The sequence below is a fragment of the Meles meles genome, chromosome 11 (genome assembly GCF_922984935.1).
Source record: "Meles meles chromosome 11, mMelMel3.1 paternal haplotype, whole genome shotgun sequence".
Lineage (NCBI taxonomy): Eukaryota > Metazoa > Chordata > Mammalia > Carnivora > Mustelidae > Meles > Meles meles.
In genome coordinates, this window is record NC_060076.1 from 64,817,739 (window position 1) to 64,837,040 (window position 19,302).

Consider the following 19,302-nt stretch of genomic DNA (forward strand, 5'->3'; position numbering starts at 1 on the left):
TTTTGTAGCAACATGGACGGGACTGGAAGAAATTATGCTGAGCGAAATAAGTCAAGCAGAGAGAGTCAAGTATCATATGGTCTCACTTATTTGTGGAGCATAACAAATAACATGGAGGACATGGGGAGATGGAGAGGAGAGGGAGTTGAGGGAAACTGGAAAGGGAGATGAACCATGAGAGACTATGGACTCTGAAAAACAACCAGAGGGTTTTGAAGGGGCGGGGGTGGGGAGGTGGGAGGTTGAGGAACCAGGTGGTGGGTAATAGGGAGGGCACGTACTGCATGGAGCACTGGGTGTGATGCCAAAACAATGAACACTGTTATGCTGTAAATAAACAAATAAACGAATAAAAAAAAAGGAAAAAAAAAGTTAGGTTGATGAGGGCCATTTAATTTAATAAAGAATTACTAAGAAACTATTATATATTTCAAGATTCCAAAACCAATAACAAAACAGTAAGGTCCGGGTCCTTCCCAATTTCCAGTTGGGGCCAAAGCTCTTCTCTGAGGAGATTTTCACCAGCAGTCAGAGAAGGACTTTTCCTGCAGCCTTTTGCATCTGCCTGCCTGCCACAGCCACTAGGATCTGGAAAATGAGTAATGTTCACATAAGAAGTGAACATTTTTGAGAATTAAACATGGGCACTTTCATGGGACACATACACATGCCACACAAGCTTGCTCTAGATGTGGCCATTTCCAGATATGGTAAACATTTCTTGTGATGAGAATCTCAGAACCAAGAGTATCCACTTTGAAAACGGACAGACCTAGGTTCAAATTCTCACAATTCCATGTTCAGATATAAAGATATAGGCAAATTCTCTCAGTTTCCTCATCTGAACAATGAGTGTAGAGTCACCCAGCTCCCAGAGTTGCAAGAAGGATCAAATGCAAGTGTGTATGGAAGGCCTATCACATATTATTGTGCTCAATAAACGGTAAAGGTTATTGTTATCTGTGAGGAAAGATGGAGGGTATTACATCTGTTGATTACCTATTTGTCATATATTGTGTTTAGAGCTTCTGATGTACATTTCATTTTGTATACATACACACAACTGTGAAGTAACTGTTAAGAATCGTTTCTTTAAGTTAAAATCATAACTATCATACAAACATAAAATGAACATGAGTCAAATATTTTAATTAACTTATTAATGAGAAAAATAGTAAGATAGTAGAACTAATTCAATAAGAATTTAAAAAAAAAACACATATGTAAGCTATCACAAATGCTGAAGTGAATTTAGAAGTAGATTAAAATTGTTTGGTATCCACACAGCTATCAGTTGCATTCCCCTAGACAACATTTATTTGAATCTCTATGTTCAAGAATCATTTGCATTACTATATTTTTTCCCTATACTTTCAGAGTTGTAAAGGAGCTCAAAGGCAATAAAAGGGGCAGGCCCCTTGTAGAATCAGATAATCTGTAAATGTTATTAAACATCTTTTTTGTTTTCATCCATTTTAATTTTTTACTGTATTTTCTGACAGAACCATTATTATCCCCATTTGCAGTTGAGAAAACAAAATCATGGTGACTGTACAATTTGTCTATAATCACAAAAGTGTAGTGGGGGCACCTGGTGGCTCAGTGGGTTAAGCCTCTGCCTTCAGCTCAGGACATGATCTCAGGGTCCTCAGATCGAGCCCCACATTGGGCTCTCTGCTCAGCAGGAAGCCTGCTTCCCTTCCCCCTGCCTGCCTCTCTGCCTACTTGTGATCTCTGTCAAGAACATAAATAAAAATCTTAAAAAAAAAAAGAAACTTTAAAAAAAAGTATAAGTGGCAGGGGCTGGATTCAAACTCACCTTTCATCACTCCAAAATTAGACTGGTTTTATTTGAAGAACTGGGATTTTTTTTCTTTTGTTTTTCAGGGGATGAACAATCAATATATTCGTCGGGAAGTCTTCTGCTGTGAAACTTGTCATGAGCTCAAAAGCTTCTGGGAAAAAGAAATTAGCAAACAGACTTGTTACAGGGAACTGGAGGAAGATCGTCAGGGAAGGAGCGCCCTGAGAAAGTATGTGGATTATTTCTCTATTATCTTTCAATAATAAGGCAATGCATTATTATTAAATTTGTTTAATTGAATTTTCTGTAGAAATATACCAGATGTGAAGATGGGAGACTGAATTATTTTCATTATCACTCTTATAAGAATGCAATTATTCAATATGATATGGTAAAGTCAGTGAAGTCATGAGAAGAAAGGAAAACAATACCCAGAAGAAGTTTATTATATTCACGGGTCTCAGAGAAAGGGTTACCACGTACCATGCAGGGCCACAGAAGAAGCACCAGATCTTGCCCAGGTGTCAAAAGACAGAAGCATGGTGGAAATCTAAGCCAGAACTTTTACTGGAGTTTCTGAACAAAAGGCAAGTCAGAAAAAACAGTTCGCTAATTTGAATCATCTCAGAGGGCTTTGGACTATCGATGTGGTTCCTAGTTGTCTGGTACCTAGCCCTGGGATAATTTAGGAAAGGGGAAATATGGCTTCATATGTGAGAGAGGTCATTGGGGCCCAGACTCAGGATTGGTTGACATGTTCACAGAAAGCCCTTTGATAGCTCCTTTACTAAAGGCTAGTCCTTTCCATGGCCAGCAATTTCTTAAGATGTCAAAACATCATAAAGTATGGAAAATTCAAGACATGATTAGTTAATATACTTACTTATTCAGTCTTTCCACCACCTATACCAGGGTTTTTCAACCTAGCACTTTGATATTTAGAGCCAGATAATTCTTTGTGGGGGGGAGGGTCCTGTGCTTTGTAAGATGTTTAGCAACATCCCTCAAAACATTACAGTCCAGTAGGACTCCCCTATTCATTATGACATGAAAAATATCTGCTGACGTTACCAAATATTGCCTAGAGGGCAAAGTCACTCCTTATTGAGAACCAGTGACTTATAGATAAGGATAAGCCTTTTTATAGATCAATAAAAATGAGATTCTGTTATTTATATCTTGATAAACTGAAAATTTGTTTTCCTCACCTCTCCTCTGTTGCAATCTCCAGCACATGAGGTACACTAAATTTCAAGGTTAGGTCAACATATATAAGTATAAAAGATCTCACATTTGGGATGGTATATATTAATATTCTTGGGGATAGGAAAATGTGGTCTTCCTCTCTTTGGCATGTAAACTTGATATTCTTGCCAAAAGAATCTGCTGAAGGGAAACATATACTTATTATATGAGGTCACATGTGTCAACATCACTCTGAATAAGAGTCAGCACCTGCCCTCCCATGTGCAAAGCTTTGGAACAGACAGATCAACTCACTGTTTCAGAAACTACCTGGGTTCTCTTTCCCTAAAATGGGAAACAGCCCAGCCAGGCTATCTGTTTTGCTAAGATGCCTACTCACAGTGGAGTGGCAGCTGAGTATTCTGCTAGTCACAAGGCACTATGCCTCCATGTTTCTGATCATGCTGAGCTGAAAACATGTAATTCACATGTGTTGAATCAACATTAACTTCTAAAAACCTTTATTAGCTCTGGAGGAGAAATAGCTTCTCTCCATAGCCAAAGAAGAGCTCTGTCACCATTCCAGCTACATTCCTGCTTATCCATCAAGCTAAATCAGGCTTTTCTACATGTGGAAGAGTCGCATATTAGAGCATCCAGTCCTGGTGACTCCAGGGGAGTGAGGAAAGTCAATTGTGTGGTTTCTGCCTTCTTCCACCCTCCAAGTCTTGGCGCACAACCCAGAAAACCAAATCCGAGCATGAACTCTCTGTACATTTTCCCTTCCAGAATTCTCAAGATATGGAATTAAAATAATAATTTGTAATATTTTATTTTTATCAGAATATATACACAACCTATCTGTATATGCAATAAAAGATTAAAATAAAATACACTAAGATAATAAGAACAATTAATTTTGATTGGTGGAATGACAGATTTTAGTGTATAAGCCCCCCTAGTTTTTCCAAAGTTTCTATAAGGATGTTCTGCCATTTTGTAATTGGGCAAAATAAATTTATGAAAAAGACAACCAATTGCAAATGGTCCATGGAACAAATGCATTTACAAATAATTAAACAATGTTTTAAATTTTAAAATAAGTTAAACAAATAATTCTCCAGATTCCCATGTGCCCCAGAAATGATCCTTTCCAAGTTGGGGCAGTTTTCTCTCTCTTCTTAACAAACAGAATAAATCTTCAAAATGTGCTCATCATGAAACATTTCATCATTGTGTCCCACAAATAAATGTTTAAAGATGTGAACAGAGCCTCTGCATTGAAAATCTTAAGGGACAGGGGAATAGAGGCAGCTTTCTGGGGTTCCCCAGTCTGTTCTGGAGTCTCACTTACCAGAGCTATTTCCCTTATCAACTATGAATTTAAAAACTCAAAAGCTTTCTTATTTTGGTTAACAGTGAATGAAAACTAGTGGTTTTGTCATCCCAGATTTATTTTTCACACCAAAACCAGAATGTTGGAATATTGGTTTAAATCCTGCTGATCTGAGCAAACAGTTTGAAACAGAATGATAGTGTACCTTCCAACATATACTTGCAGACCAATGAATGCCATAAACCCCAACGTCCCTATTCTAGCCCTGTGACCGATAGCTCCCCATACTCCACTATACATAAGTACATACTCCCAACATACATACATAATACTCATACTCTTTTTTATTCTACTCTCCACTTATAAAAGGCAAATTTAAACCACTATGCAATACAGGAATGTTCTAAGTGAACTATAGAAGACAAAAACCCTAAAATTTTCCACCAGTTCCTTTTCTGGTAGAACAAAATCAATATTTCCTTATATTCTCTGCTGGTCTGACAAGCAAGACTTGTGCCAAAGCTGGGTAGAGAGGAAACAGACATGCTTGTTAGCACACTACTGCACAGAAGAATTCAGACTGAGCTGCAGAGCATCTATTTACCCTGGTAACTGATGTAGCTGGCAGAGGCCTTGAAGGTGAGATCATGAAGCAAGATGAGTGACCCCAGAAACATAAACCCCTTACTTCCTCTGAGTGTGGCCAGAAAGAAGCAATACAAGACGAATAGGATTGGTCAATAGATAACTTGAAAACTGTTTGCAAATAACTGATAGAGACAATTCGATGCAGTATAGGCGCATCCTCCTCGTTTCAGGGACCGTCCAGGTAAACACCTATCATTTGTTATAATTACAGACTAGATTTGCCCTTTTATTTTAAAAGTATTTGAGTTTAGATGATAAATGACATGGACACTTAAGTGTAAATGATCAGCCTGTAGTTATAACTGAGAAATCGTGCAGGGCTTATATTTTTTAAAAAATAGTGTTTTAGTATAAATATGGTTTCAAAATACCTCTTCAGAATGTAACAGAATTCACGGCATCAGGTAGATATTAAATCTGGAGGACTTGAGTGGGAAAGGGGTTTATCAAGCCTCACTTCAGGACCACTCCCCTCCCTCTGCTTGATTCCTGCTTATCAGTTCTGTCATTCAGGATGCTTTCACCCACAGGTAACAAAATATCCAACTCAGAATCTTCTAGCCAGATGAAATCATTATTTTAAATCTGTTATAAAGTAAGATTTAGTCTAGAAAGAGCACCACTGAGAAAAAAATTTAGATTTTTTCATTCAAACTGAGGTAGGGAATGTGATTAGTAAACTGACTTGTTCAAATCATTATGCCAAGGCTGTCATCCTGTGTTGGTTATTGGAGCTCTGCCCCACAATCAGGCCAGTGAGCTACAGGTCACAAGGAAACCAGGATCAGGCCCATCTCTCCTTACTAAGGAAAAACTACTATAAAGGTATATCTGTTATTCTACTAGAATAGAAGTGGCAAAATCATTGTCTGACCTTTCATATTCAAACAAAAGTACAGAGATTGTAATGAAATACCAAGATTTGAAATGGGACATCAAGAACTCAATAAACTATAAACTCTTTGATGACTGGAATTATTTACTACTCTACATATTGTAGTAACCACAGAAGTACTCTATTCAGAGCTCCTTCAAGGTAGCTTGCAATGGGGCACAGAGCTGACAGAGAGCTCTAGCTGCCACCCTTCTGGATCAATCACTGAGCTTGAGTTGAGGCCAAACCTAACCCTGACTGAGCATGGCAGAGGAAACTAGTTCTGGCCAGTTCCTGCATGACAGAGCTCCTTTGCTGCGCACCTTGTCCAGGGCCTCCCCCTCAACCTAGCCCCAGCTTTTTTAGCACTGTGCTGTGGGGTGGAGCTCTTCGCACCCACATTTTTTTCCTCCCTCTCTTTCCATGGGGATCAGGCCAACATGGAAGTCTGAAGACTGTTCTGACTACTTCAGTTCACTCTTCACCTTTATTTATCATAGGTGATTCCTCCAAGTCTGCTTCTTGGAGGATCCAAACTGATACATGTATTTAGTGCCTCACACATGATGGAAAAAAATCTGATTTTGTCCCAGCTGCTCTTCACTGGTTCCCAGTAAGGATGTTACAATTCTAGTTTAAGAATTAGTTAAGAATCTAGTTAAGAATTTGACTAGAATGCTTTCTAGTCAAACCCAAAACTTATCAGGGAGAATCTGTGTTCCTATATATTAACTACAACTCCTCCACAAATCAGATGAATCTAGAATAATAAAGAGTAAATTTTGTTTGGTCTCCATTTGAAAAGTGAGGTCAATATTTGTAGGATTAAGAAAAATGTTATCTTCTAGCTTCAAATGCCAGTTGTATTGCTCCTCTACTGTATCTCAGTCTGTATACCAATTTTTAAGCTTTACCTTTCTCATATTGACATTTCTTACTACAAAATAAAAGGTCTGTATATGCACTTATATTCACCACTTTACTGAGAACCCAAATAAATGGCAGCAACACAGTGATAAATAATGTTGATCAGAAAGGGGCAGCAAACAGTCTAAATATTCAGAAAACAAGTTTTAAAGAGAACTTGGGTAGATAGAGCCCTGAATCCCTTACCATCTGGCAATAAATAGTGTTATAGCTGTCATAAAAAGTAGATAAATGTATTATGAACCCCAGATTCCTAAGCTCTGTTCCTAGAATAAATTTATCATTCCAAATACATTAATTAGGTGAGAAACAGAGGGCAAGATTTGATGACATTTATTGGGGGAAACACCTGTGAGAGAAAAATGGGGAGGAAGTTGTGGTGTACTAACAAATGTTTAAAAACTGGCTCTCTGTGGGAAAAAATTGTACATGTGTATATACCTATGTAAGTTTATCATAAATTTCACAGGTGAAAAGTATGTGTAGCACACAATTTATAAATATTAAGAAAATATACAATGTTCTTTATTATAAATTCCATATACCTGACTGATTTTCATAGTATGCTTTAATAAACCAACAGGTTCATGCCAACCTCTTTCATCTATAGCAATCTATAGTTGCAGTTCAACCGCAATTTGACAAAATTGGATGAGTACTTCATTACTATTAATTTAACAAATAAGTTAGATCATCAAGGATAGTTTTCTAGTACTGGAAGAATATTTACACAACTTATATGTAAGGTATTTATTTATTTGTTTAAATATTTATAATGTAATAGCTATATACACAGCACAGTTTTAAATTTAATCTGCAATATTAAAATTGTCTCCATCACTTTAAAAGTCTAGATGAGGGGTCAATGAACATTTTTTATAAGGACAAGGTCGTAAATATTGAGGGGAGGGTGCATGTGGTCTCTGTTGCATCTACTCAGCTCTGTCACTGTCATGTGAAAGCAGCCTTAGATGATGTGTAAACAAAGGGTCAGAACTATATTTCAATGAAACTTTATTTACAAACACGGGCAACTGGCCAGATTTATAGTTTTTGCTGACATCCGTGTTGTAAATGGTTTATTTCAAGCTATCGATGTGACATCAGTGAAGATGAGTTGAGAAGGCAATGGCACCCCATCATATAATAATTTCACCATTTAAAGATAATAGGCCTAAATAACTGAAGATCACAGATTATAGTAAAATAACTTGAAAGTGAATTTCACACAGTTATTACTGTTTTAATAAAATTAATTAACATTAAATTAAGTCTTAATAAATTTAATAGATTAAAATCAATATAATTTAATAATAACTTTACAATTTACATTCAGTAATGTTTATATTTCATAATGAGTTTACAAAATCCCTAAAAGATTAAGAATTATCCTCACAAACTAATAGTACACCACTAAGAAGAGTCAGAGAAGTTAAGGAGAGTCATCAGACTGTGCTACAGGTCTGACCTCCATGAAAGAGAAAGGGAAGGAAGTGGAACTGGATTAGGCAGCAGGGCAAACCTAATAAAGTTTTGGCCAGACTAATGGGAAGTCCCTGAGCCAAAGGCAATTGTTCAAAGAAGCTCTGTGTCTTGCAGAGAGAGGCCTGCATTGGTACCTCTGCTCGGTTCAGTCACTGGCTGAGAGCAGCCCAAGAAAAGTTTGGCCTTGGTGCAAATGCTTGGAGCAGATGTAGATGGGAAGTAGTTGCAGATGGGAAGTCAGCTATGCTTCCCACAGCAGCATCTCTGAGTGACACATTTGCATGCCCACTACATCCAGAAAAAGTAAGGCCCCTTTAATTAGTGAATGAGTTCATATCATATTAAGAATTTCATCCAGTTCCATGAAATACACAGATAACAATTTATTTAAAAACAAATAGTCATTAGTGAACTTTAAAAGATCTCAGAGACAAAAGTCATGTAACTTTGGAGGCAAATTTATTTAAAGAACCTTTCAGAAATCCTTAATAAGGGGAGCTTGTGAACCTAAAGATCGGTTGCAAGTTGAAATAGAAGGTGCATACTTAATAAGCATAATGAAGAAATAACAACTTGTGAAAATTACTAATAGGTGGATATCAACAGAAAGGTCATATAAGCTCAATAAATCAGCACTTCCCAAGTAAAGTGTGAAAAAGCTCTGAGGCAACTGCCTGGCTACGAGAGAACAGCCATTCCATGTTTTATCTCACCTTTCAAACAAGCAAACTGTTTTTTTATGTCCATCACTTTAATTTAATTTGAGGTAGAATGAGCATATAACCAATGTCTTAACATTATTTCCTATATCCTTAATTCTTCTCTCAATACTTCAACTTTCAATTCCTGGTTGCTAATGTGCTTAAGCAACAACTATAACTAACAACAGCCAGATACTCCATCATCTTTAAATTCTTTCCTGGGCCTATAATTGGGCAGAGTTTTAAGTGAGAATCTTCCAGAAATCCATTAGTAGAAGGTGCCTAAAGCCTTCAAAATACTTATACCCTCTAACTTACTTTTCTCTAGGAATCTCTCCAAGGAAAATTGACAGGTATATTAAGAGAGTATTAAGTATTATTATACTCATTTTAGGGCTATTTATAAGGGTGAAAAATTAAAGTTAAATCCAACTTTTTAAATTCTTCTTCATATATTCTTATTTCCCTGCAATAAGCATGCATTACTTTGCTTTAGCAACGTTATGAACTGAATTGTATCCCCTCAAATTCATGCTAAAGTCCTAACTCCCAGTACCTCAGAGTGTGACTATATTTGCTTATAGGGCCTTTAAGAGAGGTGACCTGCTTAAAAGGAGAACTTTAGTGTCTGCATAATCCAATCTTATAAGAAGAGGAGTTAGGATGCATGAAGGGACACCAGGAATGCGCACACACCCAGAGGAAAGGCCACATGAGAATGAAGCAAAAAGGCCATCTGCAAGCAAAGGAGAGAGGCATTGGGAGAAAACCAATCTACAGACACCTTGATCTAGGACTTCCAGCCTCCAGAGCTGTGAGAAAATAAATTTCTGTTGTTTAAGACCCCTAGACTGTGGTATTTTGTTATGGCAGCTCTAGTAAAATAATAACATTTACCCAATCTTTTCATTTTGGTTATTTTTATATCTATGTAATGAACACAAGTGCATATATATACATACATACATATATACACATTTTTTTTTAATTCAAGTAGCACAAAAAGTCATATAATCAGAAGTGAGTATCCTTACTTAGGCTCCTAGACCTGCTCTCCATGGAAAGCTGCCAAGTTCTTTGTATCTTTCTCCAAAGCTTCAATTTGAATAAGCAAATAAATATATGTGCTATATTTTTATGCAAAATGAGACTATACTATCTTCACTAATTTGCACCTTTTTTTTTTTAACTTACCTGGAAACTTTTCTATATAAGTGCACCCAGTTCTTCTTTAATGCTTTCCATTATAATGATGTTAACAATTGATTTAATCAATCACATCAAAGAACACCGGTTGTTTTCATTTTCTGGCTGTTCTAAATGTTCTAAAAAGAATACTTGCACATACATTTTTGAATACATGGACAAGAATTATGGAATAAGTTCATAAAAATGAAAATCTTAAGTCAAAAGATGAGTTCTTTGTTGTTGTTTTTAATTTTGACTTCCTGACTTCTTGTTTTGCAAAGATGTTGTATTAATTTAAACTCCCACCCTGAGTATGGGAGGGCCAATTTCCATAGCTGCTCACACTGTGTGTTGTCAAACTATAATCATTGTTAATCTGACAGGTGAAAAACGGCATCTCACTGTTTTAAACTGAATTTTTTTAATTTCTTTTCAGTGTTCCAGAATTAAACTGAATTTAATTAATTACAAGTTTAGATGAGATCTTTTTATATGTATAAGAAACAGCTGGATTTCTTCTTCTGGGGCAGCCATTTTATATCCTCTGCCCATTTTACTATAGATTTTCTTTTTCTCAATTGATTTATAAGCACCATGCATTTCTTTTCATGTGTACGTACAGTTCTATGAGTTTTTGACAGATGCTTAGAGTCATGTAATTACCACAATCAAGATACAGTGTAGTCTCCCTCCCAATCCCATCTTGTTTCATTGGGAGGGAGACAAACCATAAATGACTCTTAATCTCACAAAACAAACTGGGGGTTCCTGGGGGGAGGTGGGATTGGGAGAGGGGGAGCGGGCTATGGACATTGGGGAGGGGAGGCGAACCATAAGAGACTATGGACTCTGAAAAACAACCTGAGGGTTTTGAAGGGTCAGGGGTGGGAGGTTGGGGCAACCTGAGGGTTTTGAAGGGTCAAGGGTGGGAGGTTGGAGGAACAGGTGGTGGGTAATGGGGAGGGCACGTTTTGCATGGAGCACTGGGTGTTGTGCAAAAAGAATGAATACTGTTACACTGAAAAAATAAATAAAATGAAAAAAAAAAGAAAAATAGGAAGAAGAAATTAAAATAAAAAAGAACAGCACCAAAAAAAAAAAAAAAAAAAAAAAGATACAGTGTAGTCCCATCACCCTGAAAAATCCCCACATGCTGCTCCTTTGTGGTCAATTCCTCCATTACTTTCTAATCCCTGGCAACCAATGATCTGTTCTTTACCCCTATAGTTTTGCTTTTTCCAGAATTCCATATATGAAGTATATAATATGTAGTCTCTTGAGTCTGGCTTTTCTCACTCAGCAAAATGTATTTGGGATTAATTATTGTTGTTGTGCATATCATTTGCCTATTCCTCATTGTTGCTGAGTATTATTCTGTCGAGTGGATATATCACAGTTTGGTGATCCACTCTCCACTGGAAGACATTAGGGTCATTTCTGGTTTTTAATGATTATGAATAAGATTGCTGTAAACATTTGCATACAGATTTCTGTGGAACATAAGTCTCTGTTTCTCCAGTCAATACCCAGGATTAAGATTGCTGGTCATATGGTAAATGCCAAACTATTTTCCCAACTGACTATGCATTTTGTATTTCCACCACAATGTAAAAGAATTCCAGTTACTCAACATCCTGACCAACACTTGATTTGAATTTTGTTGTAAAGGTTTTTTAAATTTTGTTGGGTTTTTTTTGGGGGGGGGGAGGAGAGGATTAAGAAGGGACTCTTTTTGTTTTTCTTTTTTGTTTGGGTCATTCTATGAGGCCAATGTTACATCATTGTAGTTTAATTTTCATTTTCCTAGTTATACTAAGTATTAATTTTATGTGATTATTTGCCATCCATACAACTTCTTTAGCAAAATGTTTGTTCAAATTTTTTGCCCATTACATTGTTTATTTTCTTAACATTTAGTTTGAACTTTATATATTCTAGAAACAAGTCTCTTAACAAATTTGTGATTTGCAAATATGTGCTTCGCTTATGGCTTGCCTTTTATTCCCTTTTACAGTGCCTCACAGAACAAATTTTTAATTTTGATAAAAATCCAAGTTTTCTTTTTTCAATGAATTATGTTTTTTGTGTTGTAGCTAAGAATTTTTCCCCTAACCCAAGGGAAATAAGGAGATGTTATTTTGTGGGGTTTTTTTTTTTAGAAGTCTTAGTCTTACATTTTATATTTAGGTCTATGATCCATTTTGAGTTAATTTTGTATAAGAGGTGGAGTATGGATTAAAGTCCATTTTTTTTTTAAAGATTTTATCCACTTACTTGAGAGAGAGAGCAGAGAGCACAAGTGGGGAGAGATGAGAAGAGGGGCAGAAGGAAAGGGAGAAGCAGGGAGCCTGATGTGGGGCTCGATTCCAGGACCCCGAGATTATAACCCGAGCCACCCAGACACCCCTAAAGTCCATTTTTAAAAATATGAACGTATGATGCTTCAGCACCATTTTTTGTTTGTTTGGTTGTTTGTTTTTTAAAGATTTTATTTATTTATTTGACAGAGAGAGACACAGTGAGAGAGGAAACACAACCAGGGGGATTGAGAGAGAGAGAAGGAAGCTTCCTGCTGGGCAGGGACCCCAATGTGGCACTCAATCCCAGGACCCTGGGATCATGACTTGAGCCAAAGGCAGACACTTAACTGACTGAGACACCCAGGCGCCTCACACCATTTGTTTGGGAAAAAAAAAAAAAAAAAACTTTCCTCTATTGCCTTTGTCTCTTGTCAATAATCAATTGGCTGTATTTGGGTATATTTATTTCTGGACTCTATTCTGTTCCATTGACCTATTTTTTCCTTCACCAGTGCCACACTGTCTTGATTATGACAACTTCTTAACTTCTTAAGTCACAGAATCAAATAGTGTGAGTCTTCCAACTTTCTTCTTCAAAGTTGTTCCTAATCTAGTCCTTTTGCCTTGCCATATAAAATTTAGAGTCAGCTTATTGGTATCTACCAAAAAGGTCTTTCTGGGATTTTGTTTGATGTTACACTGAATCCACACATCAGTTTAGGAAGGAACAATTTTTATACAACTATATATTCATAGACTTTTTTCATTTATCTATTTTTGTCTTCATTAATTTGTAAAAGCCATTTGTTTCTCTTAAAAATATTTGTTAGAAGAAAAAAAAACACACACACACATACACCTCAATTGGACCAGCAGATATGGAGACAAAAGCACTAACCACTTGTATTTTTCTCCCCTCAGGCTCAGAGAAGAATGGAAACAGAGACTGGAGAAAAGGCTGCAGATGCTGGACACTCCTGATGAGAAGAAAAAGCAGGCAAGCACAGTGAGCTGAGAGCTGCCTGCTTCATCCACTGCAAAGATAACAAACCACCAAGGGCACTCTTTAGGAGAAAAATCTAACACCCAAGCTATGTTGATTTACTAACCAGGATACTCTATTTGTTTTCCCATTTGTAAGGGATTTACATGTGAAACATCCCCCAGTGCTAATGGGAGTCATTATCCAACTCAATCCTCTCTGCACAGGACAGAGTGACAGACAATGGGACAGGGAAGCTCAGGATATTCAATATAAAAAGCTCTTAGAATTAACACTCCCCAGGTTTCAAAGATCCATGTAGTGTAATTTATTTCCACGTTTTCTTTTCATTTTCAAATCTGAATGTTTTATCTAAGCTTACTGAGGGCAATGACCTGGATGGGAATCTGGCTTCTCTGGATATTCTGGGAAAAGAGAGTCAATCTTTTCTTCCTGTCCTGCTTTTTGTGAATACAGAAATGCAACTACTTAAAAAAAAAAATAAGGCTACTATTATAAAAAGAATAATTTATTAACTATACAGTTTGAAAATGAACAAAGTATCTTTCTCTTCCCTTCATATGAATTTTTTTTCTCATAAACATCTTTAATTAGAAACATAAAACAAGATAATGCTTAATAAACTCGGTTGTTGTGCCCTCACTAGAGCGTGCCCTGTGTTAACTCTTTCACGCCTATCTTGGTTAGTCTCTGGTGTTAGAACAAGTGTCAGCTCCAGCTGTCCCCAGACACATTCGGGAATTTACAGTCACCCTCACTGTAGTCTCTTCTCAGTTGCAAAACATGACCACAGAGCTGGGCAGGTTCTATCAATCACAGTAACTAGAGTTCTTCTGCCCACAGAATCCTCTCTGGGGGCAGGTACAGAAGCCCTGAGGATGAAGGAATGCAGATGGCCAGAGGGACCCAGGGGAGATAACCTGAGACAGTGCTGGGAAAGGCATCCATCCCTCATTAACACCCTGTGGTAACATTTTTTTTTCTTTGTTTTCTTTTTTTAAAATTTTTTTTATTTGTTTATTTACAGCATAACGGTGTTCGTTTTTTGGCATCATCCAGTGCTCCATGCAGTACGTGCCCTCCCTATTACCCACCACCTGGTTCCTCAACCTCCCACCCCTCCGCCCCTTCAAAACCCTCTGGTTGTTTTTCAGAGTCCATAGTCTCTCATGGTTCATCTCTCCTTCCAGTTTCCCTCAACTCCCTCTCCTCTCCATCTCCCCATGTCCTCCATGTTATTTGTTATGCTCCACAAATAAGTGAGACCATATGATACTTGACTCTCTCTGCTTGACTTATTTCGCTCAGCATAATCACTTCCAGTCCCGTCCATGTTGCTACAAAAGTTGGGTATTCATCCTTTCTGATGGAGGCATAATACTCCATTGTGTATATGGACCACATCTTCCTTATCCATTCATCTGTTGAAGGGCATCTTGGTTCTTTCCACAGTTTGGCGACCGTAGCCATTGCTGCAATAAACATTGGGGTACAAATGGCCCTTCTTTTCACTACATCTGTATCTTTGGGGTAAATACCCAGCAGTGCAATTGCAGGGTCATAGGGAAGCTCTATTCTTATTTTCTTCAGGAATCTCCACGCTGTTCTCCAAAGTGGCTGCACTAACTTGCATTCCCACCAACAGTGTAAGAGGGTTCCCCATGCTCCACATCCTCTCCAACACACGTTGTTTCCTGTCTTGCTAATTTTGGCCATTCTAACTGGTGTCAGGTGGTATCTCAATGTTGTTTTAATTTGAATCTCCCTGATGGCTAGTGATGATGAACATTTTTTCATGTGTCTGACAGCCATTTGTATGTCTTCATTGGAGAAGTGTCTGTTCATAACTTCTGCCCATTTTTTGATATGATTATCTGTTTTGTGTGTGTTGAGTTTGAGAAGTTCTTTATAGATCCTGGATATCAACCTTTTGTGTGCACTGTCATTAGCAAATATCTTCTCCCATTCCGTGGGTTGCCTCTTTGTTTTGTTGACTGTTTCCTTTGCAGTGCAGAAACTTTTGATCTTGATGAAGTCCCAAAAGTTCATTTTCACTCTTGTTTCCTTGGCCTTTGGAGACATATCTTGAAAGAAGTTGCTGTGGCTGATATCCAAGAGGTTACTGCCTATGTTCTTCTCTAGGATTCTGATAGATTCCTTTCTCATGTTGAGGTCTTTTATCCATTTTGAGTTTATCTTTGTGTACGGTGTAAGGCAATGGTTGAATTTCATTCTTCTACATATCGCTGTCCAGTTTTCCCAGCACCATTTATTGAAGAGACTGTCTTTTTTCCATTGAATATTTTTTCCTGTTTTGTCGAAGATTATTTGACCATAGAGTTGAGGGTCCATATCTGGGCTCTCCACTCTGTTCCACTGGTCTATGTGTCTGTTTTTATGTCAGTACCACACTGTCTTGGTGATCACGGCTTTGTAGTAAAGCTTGAAATCAGGTAACATGATGCCGCCAGTTTTGTTTTTGTTTTTCAACATTTCCTTAGCAATTCGGGGTCTCTTCTGATTCCATACATAATAGTAGGAGATCTTAATACACCTCTCTCAGAAATAGACAGATCATCGAAGCAGAAAATTAATAAAGAAATAAGAGCATTGAATGAAACTTTGGACCAGATGGACCTCATTGACGTATACAGAACATTCCACCCTAAAACAACAGAATACTCATTCTTCTCAAGTGCACATGGAACCTTCTCCAGAATAGACCACATACTGGGTCACAAAGCAGGACTCAACCGATACCAAAAGACTGACATTATTCCCTGCCTATTCTCAGATCACAAAGCTTTGAAACTGGAACTCAATCACAAGGAAAATTTCAGAAGGAACTCAAACACCTGGAAGCTAAAGACCACCTTGTTTAAGAATGCTTGGATCAACCAGGAGATCAAAGAGGAACTTAAACAATTCATGGAAACCAATGAGAATGAAGATACTTCGGTCCAAAACCTATGGGATACAGCAAAGGCGGTTCTAAGGGGGAAATACTTAGCCATCCAAGCCTCCCTCAAAAAAATGGAAAAATCCAGAATACACCAGCTCTTTCTACACCTTAAAGAACTGGAGAATCAACAACAAATCAAGCCAACTCCACATGCAAGAAGGGAAATAATCAAGATTAGAGCAGAGATCAATGAGGTAGAAACGAGAGATACAGTAGAACGTATCAATGAAACTAGAAGCTTGTTTTTTGAAAGAATCAATAAGATCGATAAACCATTGGCCACACTAATGCAAAAGAAAAGAGAGAAAGCCCAAATTAATAAAATGATGAATGAAAAGGGAGAGATCACAACTAACACCAAGGAAATAGAAACAATCATCAGAAATTATTACCAACAGTTATATGCCAATAAGCTAAGCAACCTAGATGAAATGGATGCATTCCTGGAAAACGACAAACTCCCAAAATTGAACCAGGAAGAAATTGACAACCTGAATAGACCGATATCTAGTAATGAGATTGAAGCAGTGATCAAAAACCTCCCAAAAAACAAGAGCCCAGGACCTGACGGATTCCCTGGGGAATTCTACCAAACTTTCAAAGAAGAAACAACACCAATTCTCCTGAAGCTGTTCCAAAAAATTGAAGCAGAAGGACAACTTCCAGACTCTTTTTATGAAGCCGGCATTACCCTGATCCCCAAACCAGGCAAAGACCCTACCAAAAAGGAGAATTTCAGACCAATATCACTGATGAATATGGATGCAAAGATTCTCAACAAGATCCTAGCAAACAGGATCCAGCAGTACATTAAAAAGATTATCCACCATGACCAGGTGGGATTCATCCCTGGGTTGCAAGGTTGGTTCAACATTCGCAAATCAATCAATGTGATAGAACAAGTCAATAAGAGAAGAGAGAAGAACCACAGGATCCTCTCAATTGATGCAGAAAAAGCATTTGACAAAATCCAGCATCCGTTCCTGATGAAAACGCTTCAAAGTATAGGGAGAGAGGGAACATTCCTTAACTTCATAAAATCTATCTATGAAAGACCCACAGCAAATATCATCCTCAATGGGAAAAAGCTTTCAGCCTTCCCGTTGAGATCAGGAACACGACAAGGATGCCCACTCTCACCACTCTTGTTCAACATAGTATTAGAAGTCCTAGCAACGGCAATCAGACAACAAAGAGAAATAAAAGGTATCCAAATTGGCAAGGAAGAAGTCAAACTCTCTCTCTTCGCAGATGACATGATTCTTTATATGGAAAACCCCAAAGACTCCACCCCCAAACTACTAGAACTCATACAGCAATTCAGTAACGTGGCAGGATACAAAGTCAATGTACAGAAATCCATGGCTTTCTTATACACTAACAATGAAAATACAGAAAGGGAAATTAGAGAATCGATTCCATTTACTATAGCACCAAGAACCATAAGATACCTGGAAATAAACCTCACCAAAGAGGTAAAGGACCTGTACTCGAGGAACTACAGAACACTCATGAAAGAAATTGAAGAAGACACAAAAAGATGGAAGACCATTCCATGCTCTTGGATTGGAAGAATAAACATTGTTAAAATGTCTATACTGCCTAGAGCAATCTATACTTTTAATGCCATTCCAATCAAAGTTCCACCAAAGTTTCATATAAGTGCATAAATCATTATATCATACAGGTTGGTGTGCTTTTATTGCATTTTTTATTAACTATTTATCCTTGTTTTCACTGTCTTAACATGCTTCCCCCTTTTTTTCTGCATTTCCTACCATTGGCAACCCCTGTACTGCATAACCCATGTTAATAACCGGTATGAGTCCTCCTGTATTTTCCCCATGTTCACATAGGTGTGTACAGACACACACATTCAACCCACACTTACACATTGACACAGACATACACAAGTACACATGCATACTCACACACACACTACATCTAAAGGGCTTTGTGTGACTATGTATGTGTAGTAATATTTTACAAAGTAAGATCATATGACACTTCTCTACATCTTGCTTTCCTGACTCAACCTTCCTCATATAAATGCTAGGGTAGTTTAACTCCAATTCCCATTTTTTAAAAGATTTTTATTTATTTATTTGACAGACATAGATCACAAGCAGGCAGAGAGACAGGCAGAGAGAGAAAGAGGGGAAGCAGGCTCCCTGCTGAGCAGAAAGCCCAATGCAGGGCTCAATCCCAGGACCCTGGGATCATGACCTGAGCTGAAGGCAGAGGCTTTAACCCACTGAGCCACCCAAGCGCCCCTCCAATTCCCGTTTTTTAATGTGATCATATTATACTCTGATGTAGTTGTTCCATAATAAAGCCAACAATTCTTTTAGAGATGGACAATCACATAATTTTCAGATTTTTGTCCTTCAAACAATGTAGCAGCAAATACTCTTGTTCAAAGAGTATTTATTTACTTATTTATTTATTCAATTGGTTCTGTGCTAGAAAATAGATTCCCGGGAATTGGAAGTGAGAACAAACAGTATTGAAGTTCCTACTTTTTAAATGATACTAGAATGCTTTCCAGAAAGGCCAGCAAAATTCCCATTTGAACAAGCAGTTAATTAGAGTTTACCCTTCTCCCCGTATCACTGCCAGGAATAAGCATTATAGCATCATAGCTACTCTTCATTTTGTCTAATCTGAGGGATGACATCACTAGGTTTTTTTGACCCCTAGAGTCATTTGTTTGTTTTCTGTTCATTTGTTCATTTGTTCATTGTTCATTTGTTTGTTTTTTAGTTTAATTTTTTAAATTTAAATAGTTAAATTTTTTTTAGGTTTTTTTTTAAAGATTTTTTTTTATTCATTTATTTGTTTCTTTTCAGCATAACAGTGTTCATTGTTTTTACACCACACCCAGTGCTC

General features: G+C 37.4%; 1 protein-coding gene across 1 annotated transcript; it reads left to right on the forward strand.

Annotated features, from left to right (window-relative positions):
* The first annotated feature begins 1,890 nt into the window (after positions 1-1,890).
* FAM240B (family with sequence similarity 240 member B) lies at positions 1,891-13,463 on the forward strand. Its single transcript, XM_046022082.1, has 2 exons — positions 1,891-2,033; positions 13,370-13,463. The coding sequence occupies exons 1-2, from the start codon at positions 1,891-1,893 to the stop codon at positions 13,461-13,463; spliced, it is 237 nt and encodes a 78-aa protein (XP_045878038.1).
* The last annotated feature ends 5,839 nt before the right edge of the window (positions 13,464-19,302 follow it).